General features: G+C 42.8%; 1 protein-coding gene across 1 annotated transcript in view; it reads right to left on the reverse strand.

Moving 5' to 3' along the window:
- The window catches only part of SLC17A6 (solute carrier family 17 member 6), a gene marked incomplete at both ends in the record, with an annotated part of 35032 nt that extends 23483 nt beyond the window's left edge, over window positions 1-11549 (reverse strand). Inside the window, 3 exons of the mRNA XM_084246073.1 lie at window positions 6649-6767; window positions 8525-8777; window positions 11464-11549. Coding sequence (XP_084102199.1) covers window positions 6649-6767; window positions 8525-8777; window positions 11464-11549 — 458 coding nt within the window. The remainder of the gene's footprint in view (window positions 1-6648; window positions 6768-8524; window positions 8778-11463) is intronic.
- Between the last annotated feature and the right edge of the window lie 926 nt (window positions 11550-12475).

A 12475-nucleotide genomic window follows, 5' to 3' on the forward strand; every position in this document is an offset into this window, starting at 1 on the left:
CTAGCCAGATTGTCAAAATTAGAGTCATATAGTATCCCTGATGTAGAAATGTTTGGAAAAGCAAATGTAGTTGCTGAAAATTTGCATCACACTCTGCCTGATGATTAACATTTAACATGGCCCAGAGGAGTTAGCTGAGCAATTTCCAGTCATATTCTTTTTCAGTGACACATAGCCACAAACACTCTCACTATGCAAGCTCACCCCACAAGGATTTGCCCAGAATAGGTGACAGGAATACCTGGTGGCTTATTTCTGCAGATGATATGCATTTTCCCTGAATCAATCAATCAATTTCCATTTAGGCAGTGACGTGTCACTTAGCGGGCAACTCATGTCCCTCACCCCGGGTGTGGCACTAATCCTCGCCTAGAGTGATGGTAGGAATAGACTGATTCAGGCTGTTTAATCTATTTAATCTAATGAAATCAGGGCTCCAGTGCCTCCCTTTGTCACATCTGATGCCCCCACTTCCATATTAAAAAAAGAATACACAAGCACAAGCCAGCCCTCTGGGTCCCTTGGTACATCATTAAGTTGTAAAAATGACTTCATCACTCATGACAGAGAAATTAGACAGCCCCAACAGTGGCATATGGCAGCAGGAGAATCATTCTACCAGCTGCCCACCTGACTCTCTATTCCCTCACAATCATGTTCCTCCCCCAGGAGGGTGCACTGCACTGCTGAGGTTGTAGGATGTGGAAGCCACAGGGGAAGCCAGAGCTAGTAACAGGCAAGAGGATTGCAGAAAGGAAGGAGAGAGAAGCTTGTGTCAGCAAACCACGTGCAAGCCCTTAGGGGCCCCTCCCCCCATTCATCTATTCATTTTGTGGAAAGGGTATTTTCTTTTGTCAGAAAAAAAGGAGGGTCTTTTCTGCATTGCCCCAGATACCTAACCTATAAAGTCCACAATGGGAAGGCTGCTGAATGTTTGATAAGCATCTAGATGAAAGAGAAAGAGACAGTCACCTCTGGCCCTGTAAGACTGGATGACTATAAACCATTTTCCACCATAGCAGGACGGTGATCCCTTGCAGGTTTTATTTTTCTTGTCTGTATTATTTTCTCACATAAAAGGAATTTGGAAGGGCTAAGGAACCCTACTGGCAATGGATAGGTAAGTAGAGAGGAAAAAAGGGTGTTAAATGGAGATGATAGATAGATAGATAGATAGATAGATAGATAGATAGATAGATAGATAGAGTGAGTGAGTGAGTGAGTGAGTGAGTGAGTGAGTGAGTGAGTATGTGTGTGTTTGCTGATGACATTTAAGAATTCATTTCCAGTGCTAATTCCAGTAAAGGAAGCATCTTCACTGTTTTATTTCTGTGAAGGTAAAAGAGAGAATAGCACCAGTAAAATCACTCCTTTTGGGTTTAGATTATGAAAATGTTGTGTTTAAAATATCTTTGTTGCTCTTTTTGAAAATCATTCTCCCAGGAAGCTTTTTCATCATTTGACAAACCAGAATATTTACCTAAAGGGTATCAAATTTCATTTCTATATATGAAAGTGCACATTAGTAGGTATTTTTAAATCCATTCATTTGAATGTGTTGATTTTATGTGTAAATTAACCTCTTTTATATCAGTAATATGAATAGATTTGTATCAATCAAATTACTAAGGAAAAAAAACCCTTCTTTTTTTGCAGGTCAAAAGTCTAAACTACCCCAGTCAAACTCAAAACCCCTTCAATTTTCTAGGCATCTAATCTTCCAAGAACTGGGTAGGGAAAAAATGTGCTAAGTACCATATTTTCTTCTACAGAATATGACACTATTTGTTTAGGTCATTATTGAGTTTGGCTTTGCCTTTTTGCAGAGCAAAGAGTAGAATCATTGATGTTATGACCAAATAGTTTGGGACCCAGTACACATAAGAAAATGCAGTATGTTTCTCCTGCCACAAAAATCTAAGGATCCTTTGGGACAGCTAAAGGCTTCTCTTTCTAATTCGTGGATTTCTGTACTGGCTTTGGGGCATGATAGATTGTAGTTACTCACCCAGAGAACAGATGGCTTAGATTGCTGCTGGAAGTGAACTTTGCCATGCAGCATATACAATCAGGCAGAGTTCTTAAATTTCAATATAGAGTCAGCCTATGGTCATGCATTTCTAGACATCTGAGTCTTAGTCACAATCTCCTTGGGGCCTTGGGCAAAGCACCACCTTCCTGATTCTCTATTTCCTTTTTCTGGTCAGTAAATTAAGAGAATTGGATTAGATGAGCGCTGTCGAGCTCTAATATGGATTCTCTCTGTTAAAGGGAATTTATGCTACAGGCACATGCAACCCCCAGTCTCTTATTCAAATAAAGTACTATTTTTTTCTTTAGCAAAAATCAAGAAAATCCAGAAATATCTAAAAAGACAAAATGTTGCATTAGGATCTAAGTCTTATTTAACTGAAGGCTAAGGGTAAGGGAACAGAAAAGGGGCAGGGAACAGAGAAGTCTAACTTCAAGCTTAAATGGATTTCTCTAAGTGTATTGATAATGCCTACATGGAATTCAAAGACAACACATGAAATTACTAGTACTCCATCCTCTTGCCTAAAAATATTTTTAAGACAATTCTTTGAAATCCTGCAAATAAGCATTTGAGGTAAGTGGTATTTCCAATGAACAATACTTGTCATTTTAATTGTAAATAATGAATATGGGAAAATATCTTTTTAAATTTAAATAGGTATTTTTTTTATCACAATGAAAACAATTCTTTTGCACTACTAATACTAAAGGCAAATGTAAACACAATTAATGCTAAATATCCCTAAGAGGTCTTCTTTTCTTTCAATTTTTTTCTATGTTAAGATTTTATTAAAAATTAATAGTTGGTAATTATTGAATGCCAGCCATTTCTGAGAACTTCACATATATTTTCTACTTTAGCTGTCATAACACTCATATCAGATAGGTAAATTGAATAGTTTCCTTTCATGGAAATATAAACTGAGATGCAGAGGTTAAGTCATATTTTATGTCATTTAGTTAAATAGTAGCACATTAAGGATGCTGAATCTACACAGTTAGTCTCTAGAGTCTGTATCCTAATCACTATCCTATGTTGCCTTTTTAAGAAGCACAAATCACTGTTGTGATGTTCATTATTTTTACTCAAGAAATATCTCTCATGAGTCAGGCACTCTTTGCAATGATATAGCAGTGTAAACTAATGAACTGGATCACCTGCATTCACAAAGCTTTCTTTCTATTGGAAAAAGACGAACATTAAGCAAACAAATACGTAAAATCAATATTTTACATTTTGATGACAGCTGGCAATAAGTGTTACATAAAAACTTAAAGCATAGTTGGGAATTCAGAAGCTTAAGAGCAGGGTAGGGGAAATTTTTAAATAGAGTTTAAATAACATTGCCAGATATATAGATAGAGGCAAGAATATTCTTTGTGGCTACAAAGTCACACATTAAAAACCGAATGCTGACCAAACTTCTTTGGTGGATCTGACCTTCTTTGGTTATGCCCTTTGCAAAAGCTCTATTGTTTCTCCCATTAAACATTTGCTGTGGTTCCTCACCACTCTTTAAAAAGTAAAAATGGTCCTTAGCGATTTCACATTTGTAAATATTCTGGATTGTGATAAACTCCATGTTCTGCTTTGTATAACGACAAAAGTAATTTGCTGTCAAAACCTTTTTATCACTACACTGAATATGTCCTCATCTAAAAATTTTACAGATTATATGAGGAGTCTTTCAATTCCCCACCCTCTGACCCTCCTTCAAGGTGACCAAATTCTCCTGTCCAAGATGTGTAATATGCCTTTAAGGAAAGACAAAGGGAAAAAATGATGTAAGCACTCTCTTCTGGGACTGAGTTTCTTTTCCACGGAGGCTTTCCCCAAATTTCCTCTCAAGGATAAGAAAAGCATGAAAACTCAGAATTTGACCAGAAAAGGGTTCAAGCATCAAATTGGCATTCTACCTAAGGGTGGGGCTGTTTTTGCTTGATTCATAAAATGAAGAAATCAAATCATTGTTATTTGTTTTTCATTGAGAAAATTGCCTGGAGGTGTAACCAGGAGATAATCTCTCTAGAGGAGTAGTCTCCACACACCTCAGCTCCTCTCCTCCAGTTCCGCCCATTGCAGTGATAGCAAACACTTTCCAAAGTGTGCTTCTTTTACAACCAGAGGGAAAGGAATCCCCAGAATCCCACCCAAGGGAAATCTTGTGCTACTCTTAAGTGATCTATGGGTAGAAGCTTATTTGAATGAACATACAACTTGTTGGAAAAACTGGTCTTTCTGAGCTATTTTTAATGTTTTGGGAAAAAAGATCATAAAGGGAAATATATCTGTCAAACCAAAGGAAAAAACAAAGCCCCAAATTTTGTGTTAAAAAAAATCTAAGATAATATTCTATGTGGTATGTATAGGAATAGTTGGACATTTATAACATGCTAATATGTGTCTTTGGAAGATTAAATAATTTATCATTTATTAGACCCTCCTTTTTACATATTATTTAGTTAGTAAGACTTGTTAATCATAAAAGGAAATGTTATATATAAATATTAAAACCTGTTTTCACAGTTTTCTACTGTATTTGTAATGCTTTGTGATTCAAATCCTAGGATGTCATAAGGAAGTTAGTTTATAATTTTTTATATATTCATAATATTTTGCAATACATTTTAACTTAATTTCTCTGTCTTACAGAACTAAAGGTATTGTAGGTAAAAAAAACTAAGTTTCTCTCATTTAAAGGTAATGTGAATTGAAATCCAAATAAGAATTCTACCATTTTTCTTGGAAGAAAAATTTCTACAAATCTACAAAATAAATTATAACCCGTCAGCATAAGTCTGTTTATTACCAAGCCTGAAACCAATGATAGCAATGAGCTTGCATTTTTTTCTTTAACCTGGAAAACCTGTTTACAGACTTCCCAGTGTTACAAAGAGGGAACGCTGGGGCACCCCTGGTGTTTTTTCCTAGCAGGAAAATGTTAGCATTTTAACATTTGGCAAGCTAAAGATTTTGATGCTGAAAAAAATTTAAAGGCACAGTCTTTGTATTTTAATTTCACATCCTATTGAGTTACTCTTATCATTTATTTATTTTGGTATATTATGAGAGTTTTCTTCTAAAGCAAAAATATTACACATATGTATATTTGGAGCATCTTTCTGAGAAATTTATTTTGGTTTAGACAATACTTTTAGGGAAAAAAATAGACTCAAGACACTTTGCATTAGAAATAAGAAAGTCAAAAATGTAATATGATCACTGCCAGAAATATTTAAGAGAACATTTCCTTTAAATTTTTTAGTCTCTTACTACTTTTATCTCTGATTTATCCCATTCATAAAATGGGGTTCTTTACCCAGTCAATGAGTATTATCTTAACTTGGTTCCTTTTTAAGAAACAGTATTTTGTCTCCTATTGGGTTTGACCCAATCGCTAAACACCCTAATGCCATGATAAAGACCAGACTCAAAAGAAGCGATTCCGAATCTATGTCAGTCTCCTCTTGACATTTTGAAGGTCTACCTAACAATCCTCGCTCTAGGATCCTTAAGCCCAAAATACATTTTCAAGAGTTCTTCCTGAGGCCTTAGGGACAGCTGAGACATCTTGGGCAGGGTTGTAAGTGACAAAAGCAGCTGAATGGGCCCGGGAGACACAGTGCGTGGCCGGGAGGGGCCGATCCACCAAAGCAGAGAGGCGATCTGGATACGGACGTGCCCCATCTAGATTTCCTCCCGCAAAAAGCTGACGTGAAGGAAGAAGGTTTAAGGGTGGAAGGAAAAAAACAAAGTTTTTATTTGGGGTCTCCGTGCAGCAAGACCCGGGAGGGGCGAGTGGTGTGTATGTTCTGCCTCACTTTAACAGTTCAGATTTCAGGAGTCTTTAGTTCACCAAAATACACTTAACGAAGGCAGTGACGCTCCCCGCATCCCCTAGCCGCCGGGCTCTGCTCCATGACACTTCCACCCCTTCGGTCTTTAAGCTCCATACTGCGGGGTGCCTCTGCGCTGGCACTCACCGCGCTCCGGGCGGCTGGCGCTCGACCCTGGGCAGCAGCCACCACCGCTGCAGGGCTGGAGGCCTCTGGACGCCCCTACGCAGTGGAGCTCATTAACAGGTGGAACAGCGCCCCGGGCGCTTGAAATCTCGCCTGCCTCCATAGAAACAAATCCTTCAGACCCAGAGCACCATCTGGGCAGGCTCGGGGACCCGGCGTTCGAAGCGCCCAGCCGGTAGGTCAACACCCGCGGGATGCGCCCGCTTGAGCGCGGCACGTGACGCCCCTTCCCCCCAATCCTTTTGTGCACTCGGCGACACTGTCAGTGTACAGCCGGCTCCTGCCCAGCCTCGCTCCTCCCAGGCGGTAACACACGTCGAGCATTTCACCCAAAGGCGCGTCAGCCAGGGCGGAGACAGCGCAGCAAGGCGTGCAAGTGCTGGCGAGTCCACACCCTTCTGGGCACCTTGTTCTGAAAGGAGGCACCAACAGTTGCAGCCTCGAGGGAGAGAAAGACATCTGGGGGACTAGGAGACCTCGCCCAGGAATCCCCAACTCCCGAGGGATTGCAATACTTTCCTTAGCATCTGCTGTCCCTTTTGAGGGTTCAAGCCCCGCAGCTCCGAGCCCCCGCCCTCCCGGGCGCGTTACCTGTTGGCTGCCAGACGAGACGCGATGTAGCCGCCCGGAATCTGGGTGATGATGTAGCCCCAAAAGAAGGAACCATGGATCATGCCCACGGTTTCCGGGTCCCAGTTGAATTTTGCTTTCTAGGGGGATAGAAGAAAGAACGAAATAAAGGGAGATAGCAGAGTCAGTACTTGGGCTGAAGATTCCTTCACCTTTGGTTCTAGCCTAAGAGCGCGCACCCTGAATCCCTGGAGTGAGGGTGGTTAAATTTTAGTTTCCTACCAAAATTGAACCTATACCTGATTATAGAGGAGGCCTCTATCATCGAAAAAAAGAAAAAAGATACTCATTTGAAACGTATTTTGTATGAATAACAGAAAAAGCTGGGCGTCCTGGCTTTGCTCCCCGACTCCTGTCGGGCAGGCCAGATCTCCTCTATGCATGAAAAATCGTCAGAGGTCGGGTTTTGGAAATTAGAACGCTCCTTGAAATAAAAAAAAAAATACGTTAACTGGGTTTAGAGACAACTGAATGGGGGGGCATCTAGCCAAGCGGGTGTGCCAGTGCGGACGCAGTGGTGGGATCGCTTGAGAACAGTGTCCAACTGGGGACGCGTCAGGGAAGGAAGGTGGTCATTTGGGATGGAAGATGCAGAGGTCGGTCGAAGGAGCTAGGAGAAAAGCGTGGTCCTTACAAAACGCGAATGCGAGTAAACTGGCAAGATTAGGAGTAGCGGGGACCGGGCGGGGGGATGGGGGGGATTGGGAGGAATCAGTGTAGAGGGAGGAATTGCTCTGGGGGTGGTAGGAAGAGCTAGCGATGGGTGTGTCGGAAGGTTGAAGCCTAACTCCGCCCCCGCCAGTCCGGACGGCTCCGCAAGGGGAACCTCCAAGTAAACTGAGGCCAAATAAATGCATATGCATCGGGCCTCTAAAGCATGAGTTCAATCCCCAGCCGGCCAGGGAGAAACCCACATGGCGAGAGAGACCTCTCCTGTCTCTCCAGCTGTTCCCCTCAGCAGTGTATTTCAGCCAGTCTGTCTGTTCTGTTCCCCACTCTCTTTGGTGGATCCTCTCACCCCCCCACCCCCCCCCCAAATCTCTGGCCTGTGCCCCAGCTCTTATATGCATAAATAAATAATTTAAAAAAATAAATGCATATGCATCGGAAAGGGAAAACCTGTTTATTCCGCTGGGGAAGCTAGGGATCCTTTTTCCTCCCTTTGAGTAAAATTTTGAACCCAAACCTACTCTGCAGGGTTTCCTCTAATCCTCAGGGGCCCAGCAGTGATTCACCGCTTCCCATTCACAACTGGTTTCTAATTTCTCCACCCAACCCTTGCTTTCCTTGGCTTTTAGTCACTCTGCTCCCTAAACGGGAAGTGTGCACCCACGGAATTCTGTGACCTTGACTCTCCTCTCCATGTCATCCTAGCACAGGCATCATAAGATTATGGAACTGGATCCCCGTGACTGGAGAGTCTCCTGCCAGTCAGGAGGACCTGCTTGGTTGCTCAAGGACCCTTGGCGGAAACTGCCTGTATAAGCACAACTTGATTTGTTTTTGATTTTGTTTCATTCTGATTATTAAGAGTAATTGGCAGGTATTGGAGGAAGTCAGCGGGAAATTATAACTATTATGTTACTCAGTTCCTCCAAGTGAAAGAAAATAATGATTTAATGGACACTATTAAGCGTCCACTTCTTAGATGAAGTCACTTCACAAAAACGTAGTGAGCTAGTCGCTATTTCTCACTTTGCAGTGGAAGCGAGAAAAGGAAGGCCCAGGGAGCTCCAAGGCCGGCTGAGGGACTCTGCAGGCCTTTCTCATTCTGTGGGGTAAACGGGTTCAGACTCATAGTGTGACTGTGCAAAACCACACGGCAGCGGTTGCCCACCTCCTTGATGACTTTTCCCCCACGGTGGATGGTGCTGTTGTTGACCATGTCCACGATGGCCACGCCCAGGTTGCAGCGGATGCCGAAGGAGATGCAGAAGCCCAGGCCGCTCATGATGGCGATGATGTAGCGACGCGGCAGGCCGAAGCACGTGCAGTCGCACAGCGGTGCCTTCTTCTCTGACACCTCCAGGGGTTTCCCATCCTCCGTCAGCTCGATGGTCTCCCCGGTGTCTTGCTTCTTCTCCAGCACCCTGCACGGCAGAGCAGGGACGGGGCAAGGTCGCCGGGGGGTTAGGCGTCCCCTGGGCCGACCGACTCGCAATCCCCAGGCCCCCTCAGGGCTGGGGGAGGGGCGCTGACTTGCTGCCCCTCCCTGAGGGTTTAAGGTACCCGGGCCACACAAGGCTTCCGGACCGCCCCGGCTTCCCTGCCTCTGGTCAGTTCCCCACCCTGCGGCAACATCTCTTTATCTTTGAAATCTTCAGCTCTGTGCAAGCAGTGAGTGCCCATTCTCTTGGGATCCACCCCGCAGCGCCGTATGTCTCCGACACAGGCGCTTGGGCCTAACTTTAACGCAGGGTCTGCATTTTATGAGGGGATGGGGTTACCAGTGAAGTGCGTGCCCTGCAAGTGTGTAGACACCCCCCACGCCCGCAGTGCTTTACCCCACTACAGTTTTGATGCAGCCATCCAGCCTCCTGAGGGCTGCTATGCTGCGGACCCATCCAGCCCCAGCCTTACACCCATGCTACCCTTTCCTTCCCAGCCAAGCTCAAGCTTTGCTGGTTCAGGATACCACGATCCCTCCCCAAAACTACCCCTCGGGACTAAGGCCTCTCCAGGTCAGTGGTCACGCGGAGAAATTCTGTGAACACTTTCTGAGAGGGTCACACCCTCTGCTTCCCCTACCTCCGGCCCCAGGGTGCCAGTTCAAGGTGCACTCTCCTCACATCTAAGTCCCCTCCTCCCCAGGCCCATTGTTACTCGACTTTGAAACAAAGGATTCTCCAACACAGGTCAACACTTAAGCTTTCTGCTGCCAGAACATGAATAATTAATTATTCACAATCTTGCGTCATTACTATCTTGATTACAAACACCGAAAAATGTCTTTTGGGCCCGTTTCCAAACACGCAAAATACCACTCACAGATATGCAAACGCGTCCCCAAATCAACTCTAGTAAGAAATTCCATGTTAAGGTAGAATATCTCACATTTGTTTTTATTTTTTTCTTTAATTTGCACAGTATTTCACGAGATTCACCTGCCTAATTAAACTCCTTTTCTGCTAGCGTCCTCTGGGGAAATTGGGAATGGGGAAAGCAGAAAGTGGAGTGATGGGGTGCTTTTACTTAAAGCAGATAGTGTTCCAGTCCACAGTATATCCGTGAAATTATTTTTAACAAGAATGAGAACAGTAACATCACCTCGGACCCTTGAAATGAATGCCTTCAATATTTAAACAAAGAACACCTCCGTTTACCATTTGCAGATGTTTTCCACTTCCCGGTATCATTTATTTTTATGCATGTCCTTTAAATGATATAGCCACACACGATTGTTCTCATTCACATTGGTAAAGCAAATAAAAATTTTAGGTTAATTCTAAGAATGCACAGCATGAGAGATGGCTGCCTGGAAATTTGAAACTACCAGGAAAAAAAATATGTCAGACTTTAAATTCTACAAATCATCACCTGGAGTATAGATCATAATGTATCTGTGGCTATGTACTTGGATTTTATTTCTAAAGTCCAATCTCAATGTTAGAAAACATGGTAATTTATTCTGGAAGGGAAAAATTCAACTAATGATTTTTTTTTGCATTGTTTCAAATGTTCACAAATGCAAAGTTGAACTATGCACCTGAAAACCCCACCTGATGGCAGCTGGGCTGGGGAATTACGGGTCTTTTCAGGGCAGCTGCGGAACTGCAGGGCCCTTGCGGTATCTGGTATCTTCTGCCGCATAGGTGCATGATCTTGCCTATGTGAATGAAGCCCACCAGACCAAAAAGATTTGGAAAATGGTGAAGCACATTGGTCTTTTTTTTTTTACATTTTCTGTACATTTCTAAAGGCTTCAATGTCCCCAACGAACACTTAGTGTTCTCTTTGGAATCGTTCTTTTGTTTCTGCCCTCTCTTCTTGATTTTGCTCATGTTATTAAGAAAAAGTGTATACACTTGTAATATTCGTGAATATATTTAAAGTTGTGAAATTTAAAGAATAATGAACACAGGGAGGATAAAAATTAAATATCTTTTAGTACATTCAAAGACATTTGCTGACTATTCTTATGATTTTTGTCTTAAAAACACTCACATTTTCCATGCAAAAAAAAAAATGGATTTCTAGGAGCGGTCAAACAATTCAAAATATATGTACATTGCTTTGAATTCAGACAGGAACTGCTTAGGCTATCAATTATTGATATATTTTGATTCTTCTTCCTTTGGCACAGAAGGAAGATTACACTGGGGGATTCTCTACTCCAGTGGTTTTAAAGCTGATACCTAATTTTTTTTTGTCATTACTGGAATTTCTTGGTGAAATTTTTAAAGGGTTGTATTTTTTATTCATCTATCTGCATCAGAGAAATTTAACTTGATGCCACTATAAACACCAAGGAGAGGTTCTTTGAACAGGTGCTGCTCATTTCTCAATTGTAAAGCAAATACATACTGGATAGGAAGGGATAAGAATCTGTAGGTACTAAAAAATCATACACACACATACACAAAGCAGACAGGTTCATTTAGTGCAACATTCCTGAATTAATAAGCAGGTTTCCTGAGCAGCCTTGTTCCAGCAATGAGCAACAAAAAAGACTTTCTGATCATATTACAATCTCTCTAAGCAACCAAGGTTTACGGAAATAGCTCTGCAAATTTTTTCACGCTGAGCCCGAGGCAAACGGGGTTTGCTTTCTCTTACCTGTAGATCTGGCCGAGGGATTTTCCAGCAAAATTCTTTAGCCCCTCTTTTCCTGGGGTCAAAATCCTTTGTTTTACGGACTCCATTCTTGCAAATACTGGTGTTGGCTCTTGCCAGATTTAAATAGTGGTCGCTATGAAAGGCGAGAGTTGCGCATATTGTCTTAATCGCTTAAGGTAGTTGTGGGCTTTTTCTTCTCAGCAGAATGGTATCGGTGTGCCTCCAGCAAGAGTGCGGAGTGAGAGAGTGGAGGGAGAGTGAGAACGGGAATACAACAGAATAGCTGCATGCAACCCACGGGTTTCCTAATAGGAGAGTTGGTAGACACAATCAGAAAGTCTCATTGGAAGGGGAGGATCCGGTGGCAAAGGGCGCACGCAGTGCCATGGTATTTGGGCGGGTGCAGATGAGTCCTTGTCCTGGAAGTCAGTCCACTTAAAAACAATCTAAATTCTAGTTTTTGAAGACGTTATAACTATCAAATCTTCTGTCTGTAAAACGGTCGGGCAGAAATACCATCGAACCCTGTGTAAGAGCAAAGTTAACAGAATAGTACTTTTAAAATGGTGTCTTTGCTTGCTGTAGGGAGCTGAGCGCTTCCAAAACTCATGGGAACATCTTTGGTCTCAGGTGAGCAATGTTGCTATTAGTTTTTCCTTCTTGATCATCCTCTCCTCCCATCACGCCGGCGCAACTCTGCTCTGCAGTAGAGTGGAATTAAGATGGAGAAAGCTTGCTGCTCTTTGAAGACGTGAGTAAATAACAGACACAGTTTTGATTTGGGCAGCGTCAGGGAAGATTTTTTTTCAGCACGGCTGACAGCGCCCGACTGGGTGCGCCTTGTCAGAATGGTTCAGCACCACGGACAGAGAAGTCTAATGAAAAGGGGAGGCTTCTTTTGCATGGCCAGTTTGCCAACTTTCTAGGGTTGCTGGACAGATCGCCCCGACCAAGGACCATTCTGGGAGTTTTCAGGAGTAGATACAGTAGAAACCGAGAGGGAAGATGTCAT

Source organism: Talpa europaea, assembly GCF_964194135.1.
Source record: "Talpa europaea genome assembly, chromosome: 1".
Classification (NCBI taxonomy): Eukaryota; Metazoa; Chordata; class Mammalia; order Eulipotyphla; family Talpidae; genus Talpa; species Talpa europaea.